A 19,964-nucleotide genomic window follows, 5' to 3' on the forward strand; every position below is an offset into this window, starting at 1 on the left:
TCGGTCAGCACAGAATCATGACAGGTTTTTAATGACAAGAGCTGAGTAAGATTGAAAACCTGTTGTGAAGCCAAATCTCTGTGACGTATTGCTGCAGATACTCGGCACAATAGTGAATTCATGCTTTCTCAAACACTGCAATCAACCAGCCAGTTGCCTCTTGTTTTCACCACCTGTTGCAAAGGAAACAGAAGCTTTAAAGCAACCTTCAACACGGATTAGATTTAAATATAACAGGATATCACCCACACCCAGCACATCCTCTTTTACTGATTAACACTTGTAGAGAGTGTTCAGCCTGGTGATGTCGTTCCTGCTCATCTGAGTGGCCTCTCCAAACTGAATATTCGCGTTGGGGATGGGAGCCATGGTGGGTTTACCGTTCCCAGAAAATGCATACCTGAAGGATTCCAGACAACAATTATCATCAGGCAGAGAGAGTCTTAGGGCTCTTGCAACATCTGATCTAATGAAGTTGGTCTAAACTCAGTGGAATCCAGCTTTTTTTCTATATTCTAAAACATGCCTCCACTATTGTCGCTCTATGGCCACGTTATTCAAGGCAACATTTGGGAGTAAGAGATCATAAACTTAGATGAATTTTACACAACGAAGGCGTGTGATGGGAGGGACTGGGTGGTTCACCTGTGGTACTGCATGACGGAGTTGTAGTCGTAGGGTGTGTTCAGGTTCAGAGTGTTCATTTTGTCGAATGCGTACGCCAAACCTGTGAGGAAAACCAAAACCAAAACCAATCACGTACACCTACTGAAGGTCATTCATATTTGCCAGGGGACAAATGTCATACACAGGCTCATATTCATAACAAGGAACAGCTCGAGCACACTGAGGTGTTCGGGGTAAACGTTGATGGATGTTGCTTTCACGGGGGCCGACCTGGCTGGATGTTCTCCCACAGCACGCGGATGTGATTGTCCCTGTCGGAGCGACACTGTTCGTGGTGGAAGCCGAGGGCGTGGAGGAGCTCATGCTGGACGGTGCTGTGGTACAGGCAGCCCTGGCGGTCCAGGGACAGAGTCTGGGAATAACCCTGGCGACCCACGTAGGAGTAACAGCTGCACACAGACAGCAACCGCAGTGCATCGTTAAAATGAGCTTTCCTGATAATATTTGCTTTGATCTTTGGTCATTTTGCTTTGATTTGACCAAAAGTGGATTCGTACATTGTAGGAAGAGCCAGATTTCTGTGTGTGGGGGAAAACAAAAACCATTTCTAGCAGCGTGCACCTACAAACAGCTGTTTGTTACCCGCTGTCTGACACGATGCTCAGGAAGTCTCGCTGATTCCTCCGGGGGGTGAAGCGGATGCAGGAGACGTCGTGGAAGGACAGCAGCCCGCGTTCAATGATGGAGCGCTCTCGAGAGGCTGAAGAGACGCACAGACACCTCACACATTCGATTTAGGCTGGCCTGCAGCTTTAAACCGCTTCCACAGGCGTTTGAAAGTAAACGCTGGATTGATTGTTTTTATATTAGTGAATGAACGTGAATATAACCGACTTCTCCAAAAGTATCCGATGCTTACAGTAATGCGAGGCGATGACGTAGGGGACGTAGACCTTCCCATCGGAAGACTTGGCCCACATGCAGCCGCGGGATGTGCAGGCATCAGCATTCCTCTCGCCCTCGCCGCTGTAGGCGATGTCATCGATGACCAGCGGCTCGTCGGGTCTGCGCACTGCAGGTGGAGACACCAGACACCGGTGATGCTGACCACTGACCACTGACCCGACACAGTATTTCTGCTTCCTTCCTTCTGTGTGAACATCGACGTCATCATCTTACCAACATCTTTGTTTGCCCTCCACAGCAGCTCAGAGACAGGCAGATCCTAAATCGGGACATCGTTTAGTGCTGTTCTACATGTGGTGTCCGTAAATGAGCTTTATATTCAAACATAAGTCATATTAGCAGAGTTACATCTGTCTTTTAAATGTTTTCCTTGTTGTGCAACAGTTTGAGACACACGTGAGCTGATTGAACCCTGATTGACCCCTTGATAAATCATCTTTAATCTTAAGAACATAAAAGTTCTCACCTTCTCTTCAGCCCAGCTGGAGGCCGTGAGGAGGAAGAGGAGACCGAGCGTGCACGTGAAGGAGGCCATGTTAGCAGATGGACTCTGTCAGCAGCCCACTGTTTATAAAGCCACCGCGGGGGGTCAGATGACTTGGTCACACGTTGCTGATTCTCAGCTTAACTAAATAAAAGGTTTGTGTTGGCATGAAGTTCTCTGGAGGGACCTGGTGAGACAGACGGGCCGCTGGACACCTGCTGACCAAGAATCTAGCACGTATTGATCTTTGGACAGTTGATAACAGGCTGAAAAGCTGTGAAACCGAAGCGGTTTCCATCCCGCATCCATCTGCTGTGCGCTCCAGTCACATTAAACGCCTCTTAAAAAGTTTGAAAGGGCCAAAAACGAGAGCGACTCACAGAAATCCCACAAATCCGAAGGCTCACAGTAAATCACATCATTTATTTAGACATTGATAAGAGCAGCAAAAGCACAAACGGGTGCAGAAAAACTTCAGCAACCTTTGAATATCTTCAGAATTTCAAGACTAAACGCCTCAGCAGGAGGCTTCATTGATAAAATCTCTGGATGGACGTTAGTGGAATCTTGGCAGACAGGCGGCAGGTTACTGCAGGGTGACGATCAGAAGGACAGGTTGATGAGAGGAGCCGTGTTCTCACTCTTGTTCTCTGGACTCCACTTGATGAGCGGAGAGCTCAGGTCGATCAGCTGCTGGAACGCCAGAGAAGAGGTGATCTTCCGCAGACATTTTCAGAGGCTGGGATACCAGAAGGGCAGCTTACCTGAGTGCCGGTGCAGGACTTGTTGCTGGTTCGGATCAGGTTGGGGGTGTTGGTCAGGTCGATGAGTAGTTTCTCTTGAGGCTGCAGAGTCGGAGCAGGTAGATCCAACAGGAGAACCTGCAGAGAATTCATCCTTCCGGTCACCGACTTCATTTCCCCCTCAAATTGGGGCGAGATGCTAACGGGGCAACTGGGAGAGTGGTCATGTGGGGTGGGACTTCAACCACAAGACACAACAAGGGCCTCACATTTGAGCCTTTTTTTAAATCACCGGTGACATCATCTGACACCAGTTATGAACTCAAGATTAACATTCTGGCTCGTATCAGCCAGAACCTCTTATCTATTTTTTATGCACATAACCGGACTGGGAGCTTTAATGGTGCATGTGCTGTTCTAACCTCATGTGCCTTGTGGTTGCTCTCATTGGCAGTTTCCAGTTCAATCAGGTTCCTGGCTTCAGACTCGTGCTCAAGCTCTTTGTGCGTCCCTCCAGATTCTGCGCTCTCTGATTGGTCAGGCTCAGGAGGACCTGATGAGGTCACAACAGGAAGCTCCTCCTCCTCCTCCAGACAGAAGGGCTCGATGCTGGGGTCATCGGGCTCGATGCTGGGGTCATCGGGCTCTAGCTCAAGTGCAACCGTGGAACTCGGGCTACAATGACATAACGATTAAGCACAAAATCTTGCGTTGTCACGGTTACAGGAAAAGCCCTCGGACGCAGAATGATCATTTTGTAGCTTTCCGTCAGCAGCAGTTTACAGAATTTCACCTGCAGCTTGGCTCGTTGTCACCAGAGTTAGATTCTGGGGGAAGGTCTGCCTCAGATTCGAGTGGTGGTTTTGTGAGCTTGGGGGGGTTGGTGGGTGTAGAAACAGGGATGGTGCACGGCTTGCGGCGCACTGGCGTCGGGAGGGAAGACGGACGACCTGTTTTGAACTGCAATGGCTTGTACGTGCCAGCAGAGGGGGTCAGAGGACCAGCCGAGCTCTTCTGAGGAAGACTGCACCACAGATGAAGACGTCAATGGTCCAGGTCACATATCAGACATTTCTTTAGTAGTTATTTACCTGTCCATGCTGATCACGGACTCCAGCCTCTTTGGCTTCAACATCTTTGACTCTATAGATGAAACAAAGCACAGATATCAATATTCCTGGAATTTGCTAACTAAATAAATGCTAAAAAAAAAACCCTGTGAATAGCTCCAGCTGTGCTATGAGCTTACTGTCTCCATGGTTGGGACCTCTGACTCCTGCGCTGGGTGTTATTAGAACCAAGGCCTCAGGTTTGGATTTAGTCCTTAATCCGCCCTGAGGGAGAGTTGTGGAGGTCGCACTTATTGAGCCGCTCTTCTCCAAAACTCTCTTAGTGGGCGTGAATTCTGCTCTCTTTAGGGGCGTGGCCTTCTTGGCCTGTGTGGACAGCGTGCGGCGTCCAGCGACGGACGACGCATGCTCCGCAGCAGCATTGATGGTGGAGCGGCGTGCTCTGCTGGGGTTAATGGGCCTGCCGTCACTGCCAGGGGCGGGGCCAGTGGAGCTACTCACACTCCGGTTCATAGAGGAGTTCAGTTTACCTGAAGAGACATGCGCAGGAATTATTATTTAGTGCCTAAAAGCACTGACATTTTATGGCGAGCGTAGCGTGCCTTTAGCAGGGGACAGAGAAATGCTGGAGTTGAAGCTGGACACCGATGATGACGACGAGGACGTGTTTTTCCTCTCCATCACCCTCCTGCTCTGAAGGGGTGAAGCTTTCACAACCGGCAGTTTCTTCACAGCACCCTGAGCGAGAAAGTACGTCTTCATTTTATAACAAGAGATTAACACGCATCGAGATGACCTTGAAAAGACGGCGACCACTACCTTGGCGCGTGGCGCCAGATTGCGTTTTCCGAGCAGACTGGAGTTGATGGAGGAGTCGCTGATGTCGGACGCAACGCTGGCAGAATCAGACAGCAGCTCCTCGCTGGACTCTGTCCTCCTTGGGGGGCTACACCTGCGGCCAATGACTGTCTGCAAAAGGAGAAACACAGGTCGACATAAAATCTGTTTCGATTCGTTGGGAGCAGTCTCTGCCGGACCGTGACCCAACCCGTGCTTACTCTGCTCGGTGGTTGCAGTCTGTTTTTTTCCACTCTGCTCTTGGTGGTTGAAGTGGAAGCCACTGGTGCAGCTGGTTTACTTGGCAGCACAGCACCCAACGGGGCTTTTCCTCGGAGCCCTGCCTTGGGCTGAGACCTGGCCCTGGTCACGGGGCTGGAAGTGCTTAGCCTGGTAACACAAGCTGGTTTTACTACTGATTTTGGGTGTGCAGAGGCAGGCCGGGTGGATAGAGGTGCGCTGGCTGAACGAAGGGATGAAACAATGCTGGTGTTGCTGCTTCCTCTTAGCAGGCGTTGCTGGATGGCTGGCGGCAGCTGCTTCAGGGGGCTCTCTTGCACACAGAAGGTCTCTCGTTTAATGGGGCTGAGAACCCTGTTAGACTGCTCAAACACATGCAGTTTAGCCTGAGAATCCTGGACGAACTCATCGGGCTGTGTGGTCACGGCAGCGGTCGCCTCATTATCCTTGTCATCCTCACTGTGCGACTGGCTCCGTTCACCACTCTGAAGCTGACTGGCCAACTTGTGGGCTTCCTGGCAGACCGCCTCGAGCTGGTCCCCCGTCAGTGGACTCCAGCTTGTCCGCAGTTGTCTACCATCAAGCTGTGTCTTCACATTAACAGACACACACCTCTCATTACGACTGACTGGCTCCACAAACACCTCGTCTTCATCACCATTTGAGCTTCAGAGAGAGAAATCACCAGTATCATAAATAAATAGATGTGGGGTAAATGTCACAGTACACAAATATTCTCATTTCACCTATTTGTGCTAAGGTTTTACAAAAATAATGTACTTCACTTGACTGAAATACTCTATATGTAAGACTAAATTTGGAAACTTGAATGAACTGAAACTCATTATTTTACAACCAACATGCAAACATTACTTTATACTTATATAACTATATACACTATACTTGCTATTCTACTCTATACCTAAGCAACTACTTTGCATTCTAAAAGTGAGTTGTTGGACAGTACAGTAGCATATTTCAGGATATAAATGATCTTCACCATGTTTGGATTACCAGTTCTCTGACTAATTTTAAGCACTTGTGATGAGTCGACTGACACATAGAGAACGAGAGAAGCACCATTTCCCTCTGGATAAAGATCACAGTGCACTTTGTTTCTTTATTATTAAAGTGTCCTGTCCTTCCCTACCTTGCAGGTGACATAGACATATCAAAATCAAACTTCTCCTCGTGCAGGAAGAACAGATCTGGCCGGAGACAAGCAGAGAGGGAATAAACATGAAGGTAGCTTACGTTTGCAAGCAAAGACGTGGCCGAAAGCAACTTACCGCTGTTAGCTCGACAGTCCATCCTGGTGGTGGCTCTTCCCTCAGTATTAAACAAGATTCATTCAACTCCTCTCGCCACACTACAAGAATAACGACATTTTGCATGAACATGATTAAATAAAAGTATAATGTACTTTAATTGAATTTCTAATTTTATCCCCGCGAGCCTCGCAACCCGGCAGCCCACTCGCTAACATTAGCTTATAACAAATGTACCTAATATGAGGTCTAAAGATTTAACATTGTTTGCTTAAGAGCGTTTTCACTCACACGCGTCTAATGTTCCAGTAGTGATCCCTGTAAAGACGACGTCCCGACGAAGAACAACAAAATTTCCTGCTTCACGTTCAAAGTGCAAAATTTACAAGACACAACCATGCAAACTATTCAAATCTCCTTCGCTGCTGTCACATGACAACGTCAAAGTCCGCTATTGGTTGGTTACGAATTTCAACGCACTGCATCATGGGATTGTAGTCCAATGTGCCCAATCTAACTCGAAAACAGACTCTAATGTGATTAATTGAATAATATATAAAACGAATAAATAAATACACTACAATTAAAGAAAAAGACACTTGAAGTCGACTGTTCTCTCTTGAGGTTTTGAAAATGCAGAAAGAGACCGCATTTATAATTATTACTCAAATACATTGCCTCTCCAATCTGCCTCTAATGTGAGAGGAATAATATTCTAAATCTACCCTACAAATTAAGGGAGGGTAATCTCAGCATTCTTTATCAACGTAATACAAAGGGTTTACTGTCTTCATTTTGGCTTCACATGGAACCTCAATCTCATCGTTACCTTCTGACACTAGGGACCAGAAAACCATTAAGACTCATAGGAAACCCATAGATACTATATTTGTGCCACTGAAAAGTTTTACACTTTATTTCAAAGTGATTGTACATGCAAGTGCAAACAGATCTTTTAAAAATTTTTTTTACAAAGAATCTGTCACATAGCAATGTCACTTAACAGTCGAAACATTTGAAATGGACGGAAGCATTTAAACTCTGGGTGTCGGTATAACAATGATGAATCATAGACATGTTAGATAAAGTATTACATAGTGGTAACAGTCAGAAAACCCTGTCAGGCATTCCTTCCTGCAGGAACAGCGTCATCAAACCGAGATGATGTGCAGTGTTTGATATTTTCCAGTGTTCAAGGATGGAAGCAAGGATGGAAAGATCCTGCAGTTATTGGATCCTGAAGATCCTGATATCTCAATTGTGACAGCTGTGCCTCTGTAACAGAATAATGGCTTTCACATTTTGTCCTGGTCCCTCTTGTTCCGGTGTCCGTGCGAATCCATGTGTGGGACTGGGTCAACAGATTTTGGAACTGTTTGACTGTTGAACCAGCTGCAGCTGGCAGCCAAACAGCAGACGGCCAGGTAATCGCTACAGACAACTGTGTGCACCACATCCACGTCCACGTTATAACCAGCAAGGTCAGCTTGTTCCCTAGAATGGGTTCCAGATGGGAACCTTCCAACAGCTTACTTTTCTGGTTAAACCCTGCAGGAGGTGTGGGGGTTGTTGACCCTTGTTCACATTAAATGTAAACAATGAGAGTTTAGACATTCAAAAACAACAGATAACTATAACTTTGCATGAGAAAAGGTGGGTGGCATGTTGCTGCATCCTTCTATCATGGAAAAATGTAGCAGGGATCAGGACCATGGGTGCTGTCATCTTGTTGCAAAGGTGTCATTTGCAGCAGCAACAGTCATAAATGAATAAGAACTTCTGCCTTTAAGTGCTCACTTCATCCATCTTTATAACTCTATGAACATAATCTTGACAATGTGGTCTGTACGTTTTGACATATCATTTATTAAACTTTAGACATTTACTTTATACTCCTGTCTACAAAACACAAGTAATCACAAGTCCCTTACACCCCCAACAAAACTGACCGTCTCTATACATTTAAGTCACAGACACAAATCTAATCAATCAGCTCATCTTTTGATAAATGCTGCAGATTAAAACTAAATCTATGTTTGAACAGTAACATGAATATTTACAAAGGAATACATTATTAATGGATCACCTCACAAACACTTGTTCCCCTAAACAACACCTGAAGAGTTCATGTCTAGCAAAATGAAGAAGGAAATGTCAGTCTGTGCGAGCCTGCTGTCCCCTGAGACCACAGACACACCTGGAAACATTCCGGCTTCCTGGATTCTAAAAAACAAAACAAAAACAAAACAGCAAGTGGATTCCTCAGGAGGATCGATCAGATCGGTCAGTTTTTGAAATGTTTTCATTCCTTGGAGCCAGGCTTCTTGCTGTGAAAAAGAGCAAAAACGGAATGTTGTGACAGGAAGTGGTCAAGTTAGGGGGTGGGGCTTCAGAGACAAGTCTCCAAGCTGTGCAGGGGGCTTCCTGGGCTTGGCGGCAACCCTGGAGAGTTTGGCCCGATCAGCCCAGGTCTGGAAGGGTCCTTAAGCACCGGGACGATGCCGTCCATAGCGTTATTGTTTTGGTTGGGGGAGGACTGCAGATGTGACATGTTGGATATTCCAGTCAGAGGTGGTGGGAGGACGATGGAGTTGCGTTTGGTGGGGGCGTCATCCTCCCCCTCTACTTCATCAATGAGCGGTATGTGAGTTTCCGAGTCTTCGATGCGGAACTCCGGGTGGCTCATGAAGTTGTGGATGGAGCTGCGTGATTCAGGCGTCTCCAGTCCTTCGTAGGGAGACACGCTGTCCCTGAAGGCGTTCACAACACGGATCTGAGGAAAAACAGGGCCATTAGTCCAGGGATTAACCCCCGTCTAGCTACGGAATGTTGACTTGAATACGACAGAGATGAAGTCATGCCTGCGTCTGGATGCGGTTCAGGCCACGGCACCAAAGCACCTGGCCCCTCTTCATCTCCATTTCAGCGTGGTCAATCTCGTCGCAGTCCTTCATCTCCTCCAGCTCCTCCTCGGGGATCTCCTCCCGCTGTGTGCCGTGCCCCGCCGTCTTCAGGAACTTCAGCCAGCTGGTCGGGACGCTGGAGACCAGCTGAGAGGCAGAAGCGAGAATATTTTAGACTACAAAGGCAAATCTGAAGATCCTGTTTTTTAAATAAGCTTGTCGGGACGTCTAGTCTCACCTGACCCCAAAGGAGGCTGCCAAGGCCAAAGAAGACACACCACAGCCACTGCTCAACGGTCAGCCTCACACAGCTAAATGGCTTCCCACCAAACTGCACAATGACGATCTACACAAAGAAAAAAAGCCATTGGATCACCATGAATCTGAGGAGGTATCACCACTGCCTCAATGGCTACAGGTCCATGTTCTCTTGGCTCCTGAGGTCGTACCTGTATGATCAATGTCCCCAGCACAATAGAACAGAAGATCGGGTTGTTGAAGACCCCCTCAAAGACGTTTCTCTCGCCGTGAATCTTACGGGCGTTCAGCTCGTTAAAGATCTGCATGAGGACGAAGGTGTTGAAGACGATGGTGTAATGCTCAGACGGGGGGGCGTGAAGAGGGGCGTTCCTCCCGTTGTCGATCTCAAACATCTTTTCACCTGCGAGCAGAGAGGTCAAATGCTCCTGAGCAGGTGGCTTCACACCATAATCCCTTTTTATGTAAGCCACATATACAGTACATCCATATTAGCTGTCTGTGGTGTGTTGACGTACCAATGAATAGAAGTACAAAGATGGTGGTCAGCTGGTAGACACCGTGCCCCAGGATGTTCTTCATCATCGTGCGGGAAATGAGCGGTTTCTTGCGGCCGTAAGGGTTCCTGAGCAGCAGGGCCTCGGTGGGCGGCTCCGTGGCCAGAGCCAGCGAAGCAAAGGTGTCCATGATGAGGTTGACCCACAGCATCTGCACCGCTTTCAGAGGAGAGTCCTGCAGATAAAGATAGAGAACTCTTAATCCTGTTTTCACAATATAAATCAAACTTTGCTCTTTTACTGGGGCGGCGACAGATCCTCACCTGGGTGATGCAGGCGCCTGTAAAGGCCACGATGACGGCGACCACGTTGACGGTGAGCTGGAACTGAAGGAACTTGGAGATGCTGTCGTAGACGTTCCTGCCCCACATCACTGCCTTCACTATGCTGCTGAAGTTGTCGTCCGTCAGGATGATGTCAGAAGCTTCTTTCGCCACATCTGTTCCCGCAATACCCTGAACGCAGAACGCAGCGTGATGAGCTTGTATAAAAAAGGCTCTAATTGGTCAAAATTCCACATTAGTTTCATTTCAATTGTGTTTTTATGCTTTTGATAAATTGATCCCGAAGTAGCCAAGATGTAACTATTCAACAGAGGACAGTATAGCGTACAAAAGGTAAACAATAATACTAATTTATCAATTCTGAAAGACATCAGTCAAGGAGAGAAATGAGAACAGACAAATGGGAGAACTAAAACATTTAAAAAAGGCATTTAAAAATTTCAGTGGTGGTCAATACCATGGCAAAGCCAACATCGGCCTTCTTCAGGGCCGGACCATCATTTGTTCCATCTCCTGTTACCGCGACGACCTGCCTCTGTTCCAGCACAGTGCTGTCGATGATCCCTGAGAAGAAGATCAACAGATGGCTGAGATACACTTGCTCACCAGTAGAGGCTCTGAAGTTTGCACATCGTTTCTCTTTGTGTGGATCAACTTTTATCTTCAGGATATTAGTATATATTATTAGTACATGAGGATATATTTTCATTCTTAAAGTCGAATTGTGGAAACATAAACCCGAGTATAAACCCAACATGTCTGACCTTTGACCAGAGTGTGTTTATCTGTTGGAGATGATCTTGCCAGGACTCTCAGCTTTGGCCAAATCTTATCAATGCGTTCCTGTTCAATCTGTGGAAAAAGACAAATCTGAGGATTTCCCTGCAAAAATGCACCTTTGAATCTGCTGCGTTCGGTCTGTGGCCAGTCAAACCTCGCCCAGCTCGTTGTGAATGCGCCGGTTGAACTCCCGCCCCTCTATGCACAGGAAGTCGTCTCCAGGTTGAATGATGCCACATTTAATGGCGATGGCCCGGGCAGTATTTATGTTGTCCCCTGTCACCATACGGACGGTGATTCCAGCCCGCTGGCACTTCCTGATGGCTTCTGGTACCTGGTGGGAACATTGAGGTGCAGTAAGTAGACCACACGCCGCAGATGGTTCTGGTGTCTGGCAGACCTACCTCGGGCCGAACCGGGTCCTCGATGCCGACTACAGCAATGCAAGTGAGACCGCTGAGAATGTGGCCCTCATTATCCCAGTCAGGCTCTCCTTCAGAGGCTGGGAAGTCTCTGTAGGCCAGGCAGATGGTCCTGAGCCCCTCTGACGCCATGGGCTCGACCACCTTCTTCACCAGATCATCTCGATCCCGAGGTTTGAACGCTTTGGTCTCGCCGTTGATCATCAGGATCTTACAGCATCTGGAAACACAGAAACTTGTGTAATTCGGTGGGAGCAGAATTTGGCGGGAAAGAGCTGCGAACATAGACCTACTTCTTCAGCAGGATCTCCGACGCGCCTTTGCTGAACATGCGGTAGCTGCCATCATGGTTTCTTAGCACCGTGCTCATGGACTTCCTCACGGAGTTGAAGGTGTAGACTTTGAAGAGTCTCTCCTCAGGGATTTCGTTGCGGATGCTTTGATAATCTCGGCGCAGGTCAAGGGCGAGTCCCAGTAAGGCACATTCGGTCTTGTTTCCCACCTGGCGAGGCAGCCCGCCTTCTTTCTCTGGTGGCTGGAGAGAAGACGTTTAACCACAGTTAGAGTTTAGGAACTGCTCAGATACACTGCCAGCTGGTCAGAGAAGCTCATTTGTATGAGCTGTCCAGCGTACCATCACAGAGAGGGTCAAAATTTCTAGAAAGAAATTTCTACCAATGTGGATTCGGCACTAAATTAATGTAGTGTAGCTGCACAGATGCTTCAGCAGTGTTTGCTAGAATGCTGCTGTCTCCTAGGTGAAAATGTTCCTGAAAATAAAGTGGATTTACCAACGTACTGATTTTCACAGTAAACTACTTATATTAAAGCAGGTCTGCGTAATCTCATGAGTGCACAGACTAAAGGGAAACTGATGAAAAAGCCTTGCAGGGACCTCTGTAGGACCCGCCAACCCGTGTGTCTCGTCTGTGCGCTGATCTTTGCACTGATCCAGCAGGTAGTGATCAGATGGGCTCTAAGCTCCTCTGGCAGCTTTCCAAATCAACCTGCTTTTTAGGCCAAACGCTTTAAACCGCAGAGCTTCCCGAATGGATGGCTATTTTTACAGCTCACCATAATCTTGGTGGTGTAGGCGCAGTTGACCCCGATGCCCAGGACAAGCAGGTCCAGAATCTTGGCAGGAACCAGGTCCGGCTCTGGCACATTTTTGTAGAAGCGACCTGCGATGTAGGCCTGCACCACTGTCATGCGGTTCATGGTCAAGGTGCCGGTCTTGTCGGAACAGATGGCCGTGGCGTTGCCCATCGTCTCGCAGGCATCCAGGTGGCGAACCAGGTTGTTGTCCTTCATCATTTTCTGAAACGGGACAAAATGCGCATGTGTGTGTTGTTAGTTTCCCTGAGACCACAAGGTCACATGACCACTGATCCATTAGGGTCTCTCACAGCTATGAATGTAATCAACAACAGGATTTACATCAACAGGATTACCTTCACTGAATAGGCCAGAGAAATGGTGACAGCCAAAGGGAGACCTTCAGGCACGGCCACCACCAGCACCGTCACACCGATGATGAAGAATTTGACCAGGAACTGCACGTAAATGGGCGCACATTCTTGGGTCCAGACGACGCCTTGGATCCAGAAGGTATCGATGAGGAAGCGAGTGATGAGGATGAGGACAGTGAGAGCCGACATGAACAGGCCTGAAGAGACAAACAGATAAAAACAAGGAGGGAATTGATAATAGAACAGATCTGGAAATGTGAATGGAACCTTTAGGGGCAAAATATTTGAATTGTTGTCCCAAACAATGTTGAGACATTTTTTTAAAAAAGGATTGGCTGTCAGGGTTTGTTTGTACCAGCTTTGCCGATCTGCACGGCCAGTTTGGTCAGTTTCCCCTGCAGGACGGATTTCTCCTTCTTCGGTAGGTTTTTCTTCTTCTCTGATTCTCCGTCCTCGTTGAGTGGCTGCGTCTCAGTGGTGCCATCTTTGTTTTTTCCTACAGACAATATCAAGCACCGTCAGCGAAGGTACCAAATGTGAACATCTTGATTTGATCCATTCACACGGGACTAATCAGTAAAATACTTTTTCTGTCTCTACACCACAAAATCATGAATGACCGTGCAGGTCGTGGATATGCGGGTCTGCAGGCGTGTGTGTGTTTGTGTCAAGTGTGAGCACACTGATCCCAGCTCAGTAATGAGGCTATTAGTGGACAGGCAGCAGCAGCAGGCAGGAGAAGAAAGCAGCTGCAGAGCTTAAGGCCAATAATCTGCTTGGTCCTAATCACCATCACCAGAGTCAGGAGCACCTGCTGACTGTGGCCACACAGACGCAGGCTGAACCATGAGGGTCCACCAGGAACCAGGAGATATGGGCACACCCAGGGGGAAAATGGCTATGACTGCAGATGTTTCACTGCTGCTGTTGCACATCTATTCAAATGCAAATGCAAATATGCGAAGGACAAAAAACAGTTTCTGGCTGTTGAACAGCTGAAAACAGGAACCACTGTGAGCGGAATAATAAACAAGCATGACCTGACTAATGCAGCTGCTCACCTTTCTTGTCTTTGTCATCTTTTTTACCTGCAAAAGAGGGAAGCGAGAGCAGTCAGCCCACAATATAGCAAATGAAATGATGAAAGATGGACATAAAGAGGCAGAACACGTAAACCTCACTAATATTCACAGGTTTTTGTTTTTTTAATCCAATTTAGCTTTGCTGAGTGTTTAAATGGTGATATTGTTAATGACAGTAATCCATCCTAATATATGGAACTAGTTGCAGTAAAATGGGACATTTCTCACTCTTCTCCTTCTTGTCTTTCTTCTTCTTCTCCTTTTTCTTTTTGTCTCTCTCAGCCTTCTCCTCATCCCCGTCACCTTCCTCACTAGCACCAAGCAGTGTGAAGATGATCCCCGTCTGGGAGTTCACACCCACGGCGGTGACCACCACCTTCCCAGATCCCTCCATCACGTGGGTCCCTGAGAGAAACAGCATTAATTCAGCTCAAATCACACCATAAAGTGTTTTATCACAGTAACTTTTGCCCAGTATGTACAAGAAAAGGTGGACATTTTTTCCCACGTTATATTTTTTTTATATTAATTTCACCTATAGAGGTTAGAGTCCAGTGTAAATTAGCAAAGATGCTTTAATGACAATAACAAGAATCCGGCAGGAAGAGTTACTTTATTTAATCTCCACGTCTGAAAACTATAAATAATATGTGGTTAAAGAGAAACACACAAGCAGCAGCTCAGGTCGCTCTGAACTTTGCTGCTCTCTGATGCAAATGGTGTTGATTTCTGGTACCTGAGAGCAACATGGGGTCTTTGTCGAGGCTTTTCTTGACGTGATCCGACTCTCCAGTCAAAGAGCTCTCATCAATCTTCAGATCGTTTCCCTGAATTAGGACGCCATCCGCCGGGAGGAGGTCACCTGGCACGCGTAGGTACAGAGTTATGAGGTCAGATAATGGTCGCTTAGGTGTGTTATTGAGACTTTTCCCTGGTGCCGAGAAGAGAAGCTCAAGATGAGTTGGTGAAATGACTTGCTGACCTGATTTTTAGGTCACAGAAGAAAACTAAAATGATGCTGCTGCTTCCCTAAACTCGTACCTGTATTTTAACATCCACAGTGAGCTGCAGATAAACCAGGAATAATCCCGAATAATCCAGATGAACAAGACTCTCCGTTGTTATTAAAATGAATTTAAAATTCATTGAGGAACGTAAATCACATTCCCGAGTTAAAGCAGCTATATCAACCAGACCAAACATCTGAGGTCAAAGGTCAGCACCTGGCAATTGTCATTGCTTCTGGTTGAACAGAATTTTTTTCAATATTCTTCTCAGGGAATATGACACTTTACCATATTTGACTTGCATGATGTCTCCCACGATGATTTCAGACACTTTGATCTGGACCACCTGCCCTCCTCGCACAACGGTGAACTTCTGCTCCTGTTCGATGCGGCTCTGGAGCCCGCGAAACTGCTTCTCTTTGCTCCAGTCATTGAAGGCCGTGACCAGGACAACACACACCACCGACAGCAGGATGGCAGCGCCCTCGATCCACCCAGCCTCCGCCTCGCCATCGTCTTCCACGCCGCCGGCCGCCCTGCCGCAGTCTGGACCAGCGTAATTAATTTTCTGATTAGGTCGTGCGCTCGAACACCTCTGTGTCCGGAAGAACATGTGCCTAATTTCAGGAGGTGATTTCCCCTTTGAGTTGTCAATCAAATCTCAGCAGGATGTGAAACAGACAATGATGACTTGTGACCGACCGATAGTCACGAACAGACCGTGGAGACGGAACCGTGAGCTCCGAATGCTCCTTTATATACAATATGATAATGACCAGCCTCTGAAGTCAAACAGTGTAAGTCTAGTTGCATCAACAGGAAGCAGACAAAGGTGTGTGCACCGACTTCCTGTTGAGCTGCGATCAATCAATCAATTCATGCCATTTCATTTAATGAACAAACATGCAGTAGAGCGTAAAGAGCTAAACAACAACCTTCTGAACACATCTCAAACTCACTCGTCACACGCTGCAAAGGTTTTTGTGTGGAAATGGGGGGAAAAAAGGGGACAACTCACTCTGGCGTTCAGCGTTTGGCGGTCTGTAGAATGAAAGGCCTAATGAAATAATGGCTGCCACTTCCAGGATGATGAGTGTGACATCCTGCAGGGCTTCCCATACTAACTGCACAAAGGTTTTTGGCTTTTTCGGAGGGATGAGGTTCTGTCCAAACTCCGTTTTCCTCCTCTCAATATCCTCAGAGTTTCCATCTAAACCTGCAGGAGTGAAGAAAAGGGCATTAGAGAAATGTCCTCCACATGCTTAAACCATCAATGGAGCCGTTAGGAATTTGTCAGGACAACTTTTGCAATATGTGATGGGGAAAATCCTACATTTCTTTCCAAAAACATCCCAACCTGACCTCCCTCAGGGCAGCGGAGAACCGAGAGCAAAATTGATTGAACACTTGAGACCAGAGAGGGCTCCTTCTGCCTGCTGTTTATTCCTCTCTGGGGTTTTGGGAGCAGACTGGTTTCCTCTGTGGAGCAATGACGAGTCAGAACATGCTGGGATCCCCGCAGACCCACTGCTGCTGCACGGCTGACTTTGTCTCTCCTGGACACTCACAAGTGTGAGAATCACAATTTGGCAGAGGTGAGGTCGGAGTGTCACCGAAACGATCAAATATTAAAAACACATCTAACATTAAAAGATCATTTCTGGTAATAAAAAAACCAAAACAAAGCAAAACTTGAACAAAATAAGCTAAACAGAGTGCAGCCACCCTCCATCTGGGAGCAACAGCTGACATTTCAGCCCTCGCCGACAGTGGGAGTCTCAAGGTGTTTATCGAGCGTGTGCAAGACGGGAAGAGGGAATGAATTATTGATGGGGAGGAAAAAGTCAAAGGGCAGAAGTGTGAGACATGCTGAGCTGACTGGGTCCAGGCAGAGACACCTCTGGAGGCTTTCGCTCCCGTCTCGGTAGAAATCGGACAGGACTTCAGTTTAAATGCGGGAGGAAGCAGGACGAGGACATAAAGCGGCAGGTTGTAGATGCTTTCAGGGGGGAAAAATGCACTTGGGTTTGCTAATATTGGATCAAATGCCAACGACAGAATTTAGGTCAGCTTGGGGGCAGATTTCAGACAGATTAAAAGACAATGATCTGTGTATTACACTGACAGAGCGTCAGGCCCGCCTGTAATCGAGTTCACTAGTCCAGTCTGGTGCGGTCGAACAGATCAGCCGACAACCGGGAATAATAGTAATAATGTACCTGCATTTTAGCTTCACAGGAGGATAAGATACAGAGGAAACATAAACATCAGCTATCAGATGCATCTGTAAATATATTTGTTTATCAGTCATTCACCACAGAAGCCAAAAACAACTTCATGCTTCAACTTCCGCTGCTTGTAACTAAAGAACCTGATCTACAGATGAACCTTTTAGCCAGATGAGCAGCACATCTGCAGGTAAAGAGGCTGTGCAGACCAGAACCTCCCGTTTAACATCGCCGCGGGTCACAGGCGACTTTGTCCCACCCAGAATCAACGGACCCTCAAGCTGGACACTTGAAATGTCCTCTGCTGGTTTAACGGCGCCCATGTGGCGGTCAGAGGTCTGTGACTCAGATAAAACGGCCTAGTTACGTGCCAGCGTTTCAAAGACACGAGTTACCGTCCACAGGAGACGTCCTCAGTCTGGCACACAGGCCCCCGGCATCTCCGTACCGCTCCTGAATCCTGGCCGCCGACTCGGCTCCCCGCAGCTCCATGAGCGAGCGCAGCTCCTGCAGCGAGCAGCTGAAATCTGCTTCGTGGTTGGCCTCGCCGTGTCGGCCATGTTTGGAGCCTTGGAGAGAGTTGTTGGCCATGGCTGCTTCCCCTCGGATTCAACGGAGGCCTTCCAAACAAAATGCTGACTCAGTGGTGGGCCTGAGCTGCAGAGGTGGCCTGACAGGGACCCAGTGACTGTGTGGAGAGAGAGGAAATAAAGGAGATTTGCTGCCTTCAGTTAAGTGGGAGGAAAAGGCAAAAAAGACGGTTTATATCCTCGAGGTAAAGAATTTACAATCCTCTTTAATCCAGAGGAAAGAAAGAGAAAGAGGACTGAATTAAATGATTGAGTGAAAAACAATTATAGAGATCCGGTCTGGACTGGTTATAGTGGGACAGGAAGGCTCAATGGACTGGTTATAGTGGGACAGGAAGGCTCAATGGACTGGTTATGGTGGGACAAGGAGGCTCAATGGACTGGTTATGGTGGGACAAGGAGGCTCAATGGACTGGTTATAGTGGGACAGGAAGGCTCAATGGACTGGTTATAGTGGGACAAGGAGGCTCAATGGACTGGTTATGGTGGGACAAGGAGGCTCAATGGACTGGTTATAGTGGGACAGGAAGGCTCAATGGATTGGTTATAGTGGGACAAGGAGGCTCAATGGACTGGTTATAGTGGGACAAGGAGGCTCAATGGACTGGTTATGGTGGGACAGGAAGGCTCAATGGACTGGTTATAGTGGGACAAGGAGGCTCAATGGACTGGTTATAGTGGGACAGGAAGGCTCAATGGACTGGTTATAGTGGGACAGGAAGGCTCAATGGACTGGTTATAGTGGGACAAGGAGGCGTGAATTAGAAGCTTTTATATTTGTTCTCTACAGGTTATGACCTCCGTGCCTTCAGGTGTAATCTGTGTCAATTAGTCGGCCAAAGCTTAATTTAAGCAAGAGAGAAGCAGCCTGTTAAGTCTACAGGAGGGACGGAAAATAAGAGAGGCTGAACGCAAGTCACACACGCACGGGGACCATGAAAGGGGGCTGAAAAGCTCCCATTTGGGGGACAGAAATAAAACAAGGCTGCGAATAAATGAGGCAAAGCCGAGCCCCGATGATCAGGCCCTGAAGCACCAATCAGCAGTGACACAACTTGAGACTTAAAGATGCTCAGAAGCCATAAATGAACAAACGGCCCCATTCAGAGGCAGATATATATATACATCGTATATATGTAACTGCTGCATGGAAAAGAAGAAATGTTACTCACAGAAACTTCCCCCATCATCTCCCGTGAGCAGCAGCAGGTATTAGTGTCGGTCCGATTACCCTGCAGCGTCACGCACAGCTCCGGGAACAGCCCATAACCTGCCCGCCGCTCTTCACTCAATACCCTGCGGACCCAAACTAAGAGGTACTCCAAAAACCTCACTAATTTTCAGACATTCGGCTTGACCTTCAGCGAGCTCACCGTCTCAAGCAGGGCTCCATCCGAGGAGGGGAAAAAAGCAGGAGCTGGCTCGATGATTATCTGAGGAAAGCCTTGGTTAATCTAATTAGACAATCTGTGGCTTCAGCGGGCAGCAGAGACACGCTGCTGCAGCTCCTCCTGCTGAGGGACTCGGAGAGGGGTGCAGCGGCGAACCTGCGACCGCCTGGGACGCACAAAAGTTCCCGACCGGGTCGGAACACACTTGGAGAGAAGAAGAACCAGCAGTGGGACCTCATTTAGAGGAAAAAACGGCTCCTGGAGGGGGCATCCTGTTGATGCTGTGATCCTTCCGCATCAGTCAACGTTAGTTTCACGTCTGTTTACAGCCCCAAAAAAATCATGAACACGTCCCTTCCCCCAGAGCCTGACGTCAGGTGGCACACACCCCCCTCCCTCAAAACACACACACATACACAGATGGATTACAGCAGACACAGGAGGATTAAGTTAAAACACACGTGCACGCGCACACGCGCACTGTACTGTTGTTTCACATGTGCATGATAGTTTCACACTCAGCTGTCGTGACCATTGACTCTTGTTGCAGTTGAAACTTTTATAAACTAAAAGCATTTATGGTGCCATGATACCGTCCACAATGAGTAATGTCTTTTAATCTTGTGTACACCTTTGCGACTGGTGAATAAATCAAGCATGGCTTGGTTACAACATCTCATGGTGATTCAGATCAGTTTCCCTCTAAATCCTTGTTTAATTAACATTGAGCAAGTTGACCTGAGAGCAGCTGATCGGGT

At 47.6% G+C, this 19,964-nt stretch overlaps 3 protein-coding genes across 7 annotated transcripts; all 3 read right to left on the reverse strand.

Moving 5' to 3' along the window:
• On the reverse strand, positions 1 to 2,174 carry LOC101077035 (high choriolytic enzyme 1-like). Its single transcript, XM_003967679.3, has 8 exons — positions 2,060 to 2,174; positions 1,807 to 1,852; positions 1,547 to 1,699; positions 1,270 to 1,387; positions 898 to 1,076; positions 646 to 727; positions 250 to 400; positions 1 to 173 (listed from the first exon to the last, which is right to left on the reverse strand). The coding sequence occupies exons 1-7, from the start codon at positions 2,126 to 2,128 to the stop codon at positions 274 to 276; spliced, it is 774 nt and encodes a 257-aa protein (XP_003967728.1). The 5' UTR covers positions 2,129 to 2,174; the 3' UTR covers positions 1 to 173; positions 250 to 273.
• Positions 2,175 to 2,480: 306 nt separating this feature from the next.
• gtse1 (G-2 and S-phase expressed 1) lies at positions 2,481 to 6,686 on the reverse strand. Of its 3 annotated transcripts, none has more exons than XM_029841732.1 (12): positions 6,527 to 6,686; positions 6,257 to 6,336; positions 6,118 to 6,175; positions 4,982 to 5,633; positions 4,710 to 4,859; positions 4,493 to 4,628; positions 4,070 to 4,420; positions 3,912 to 3,963; positions 3,614 to 3,844; positions 3,243 to 3,495; positions 2,842 to 2,958; positions 2,481 to 2,770 (listed from the first exon to the last, which is right to left on the reverse strand). In XM_029841732.1, exons 2-12 carry the CDS (start codon positions 6,276 to 6,278, stop codon positions 2,681 to 2,683), a joined length of 2,112 nt encoding a protein of 703 aa, XP_029697592.1. In that variant the 5' UTR covers positions 6,279 to 6,336; positions 6,527 to 6,686; the 3' UTR covers positions 2,481 to 2,680. The 3 variants fall into 3 exon arrangements, with proteins under 3 accessions (XP_029697592.1, XP_011605872.2, XP_029697591.1); XM_011607570.2 differs by having other exon boundaries at positions 2,481 to 2,767; positions 4,949 to 5,633; positions 6,527 to 6,685; XM_029841731.1 differs by having other exon boundaries at positions 4,949 to 5,633; positions 6,527 to 6,685.
• A 1,393-nt stretch (positions 6,687 to 8,079) lies between these two features.
• On the reverse strand, positions 8,080 to 19,602 carry LOC101077487 (plasma membrane calcium-transporting ATPase 1-like). Of its 3 annotated transcripts, none has more exons than XM_011607572.2 (22): positions 19,189 to 19,602; positions 18,988 to 19,111; positions 17,621 to 17,913; positions 16,016 to 16,213; positions 15,286 to 15,543; positions 14,727 to 14,852; positions 14,219 to 14,395; positions 13,970 to 13,996; positions 13,264 to 13,404; positions 12,891 to 13,105; positions 12,514 to 12,756; positions 11,733 to 11,974; positions 11,422 to 11,659; positions 11,172 to 11,351; positions 11,002 to 11,089; positions 10,695 to 10,801; positions 10,217 to 10,408; positions 9,915 to 10,128; positions 9,588 to 9,799; positions 9,377 to 9,484; positions 9,097 to 9,285; positions 8,080 to 9,008 (listed from the first exon to the last, which is right to left on the reverse strand). In XM_011607572.2, the coding sequence occupies exons 3-22, from the start codon at positions 17,814 to 17,816 to the stop codon at positions 8,625 to 8,627; spliced, it is 3,735 nt and encodes a 1,244-aa protein (XP_011605874.1). In that variant the 5' UTR covers positions 17,817 to 17,913; positions 18,988 to 19,111; positions 19,189 to 19,602; the 3' UTR covers positions 8,080 to 8,624. The 3 variants fall into 3 exon arrangements, with proteins under 3 accessions (XP_011605874.1, XP_029697569.1, XP_011605873.1); XM_029841709.1 differs by having other exon boundaries at positions 18,988 to 19,124; XM_011607571.2 differs by having other exon boundaries at positions 18,988 to 19,602.
• Positions 19,603 to 19,964: the final 362 nt, after the last annotated feature.

This window comes from Takifugu rubripes, chromosome 9, assembly GCF_901000725.2.
Source record: "Takifugu rubripes chromosome 9, fTakRub1.2, whole genome shotgun sequence".
Classification (NCBI taxonomy): domain Eukaryota; kingdom Metazoa; phylum Chordata; class Actinopteri; order Tetraodontiformes; family Tetraodontidae; genus Takifugu; species Takifugu rubripes.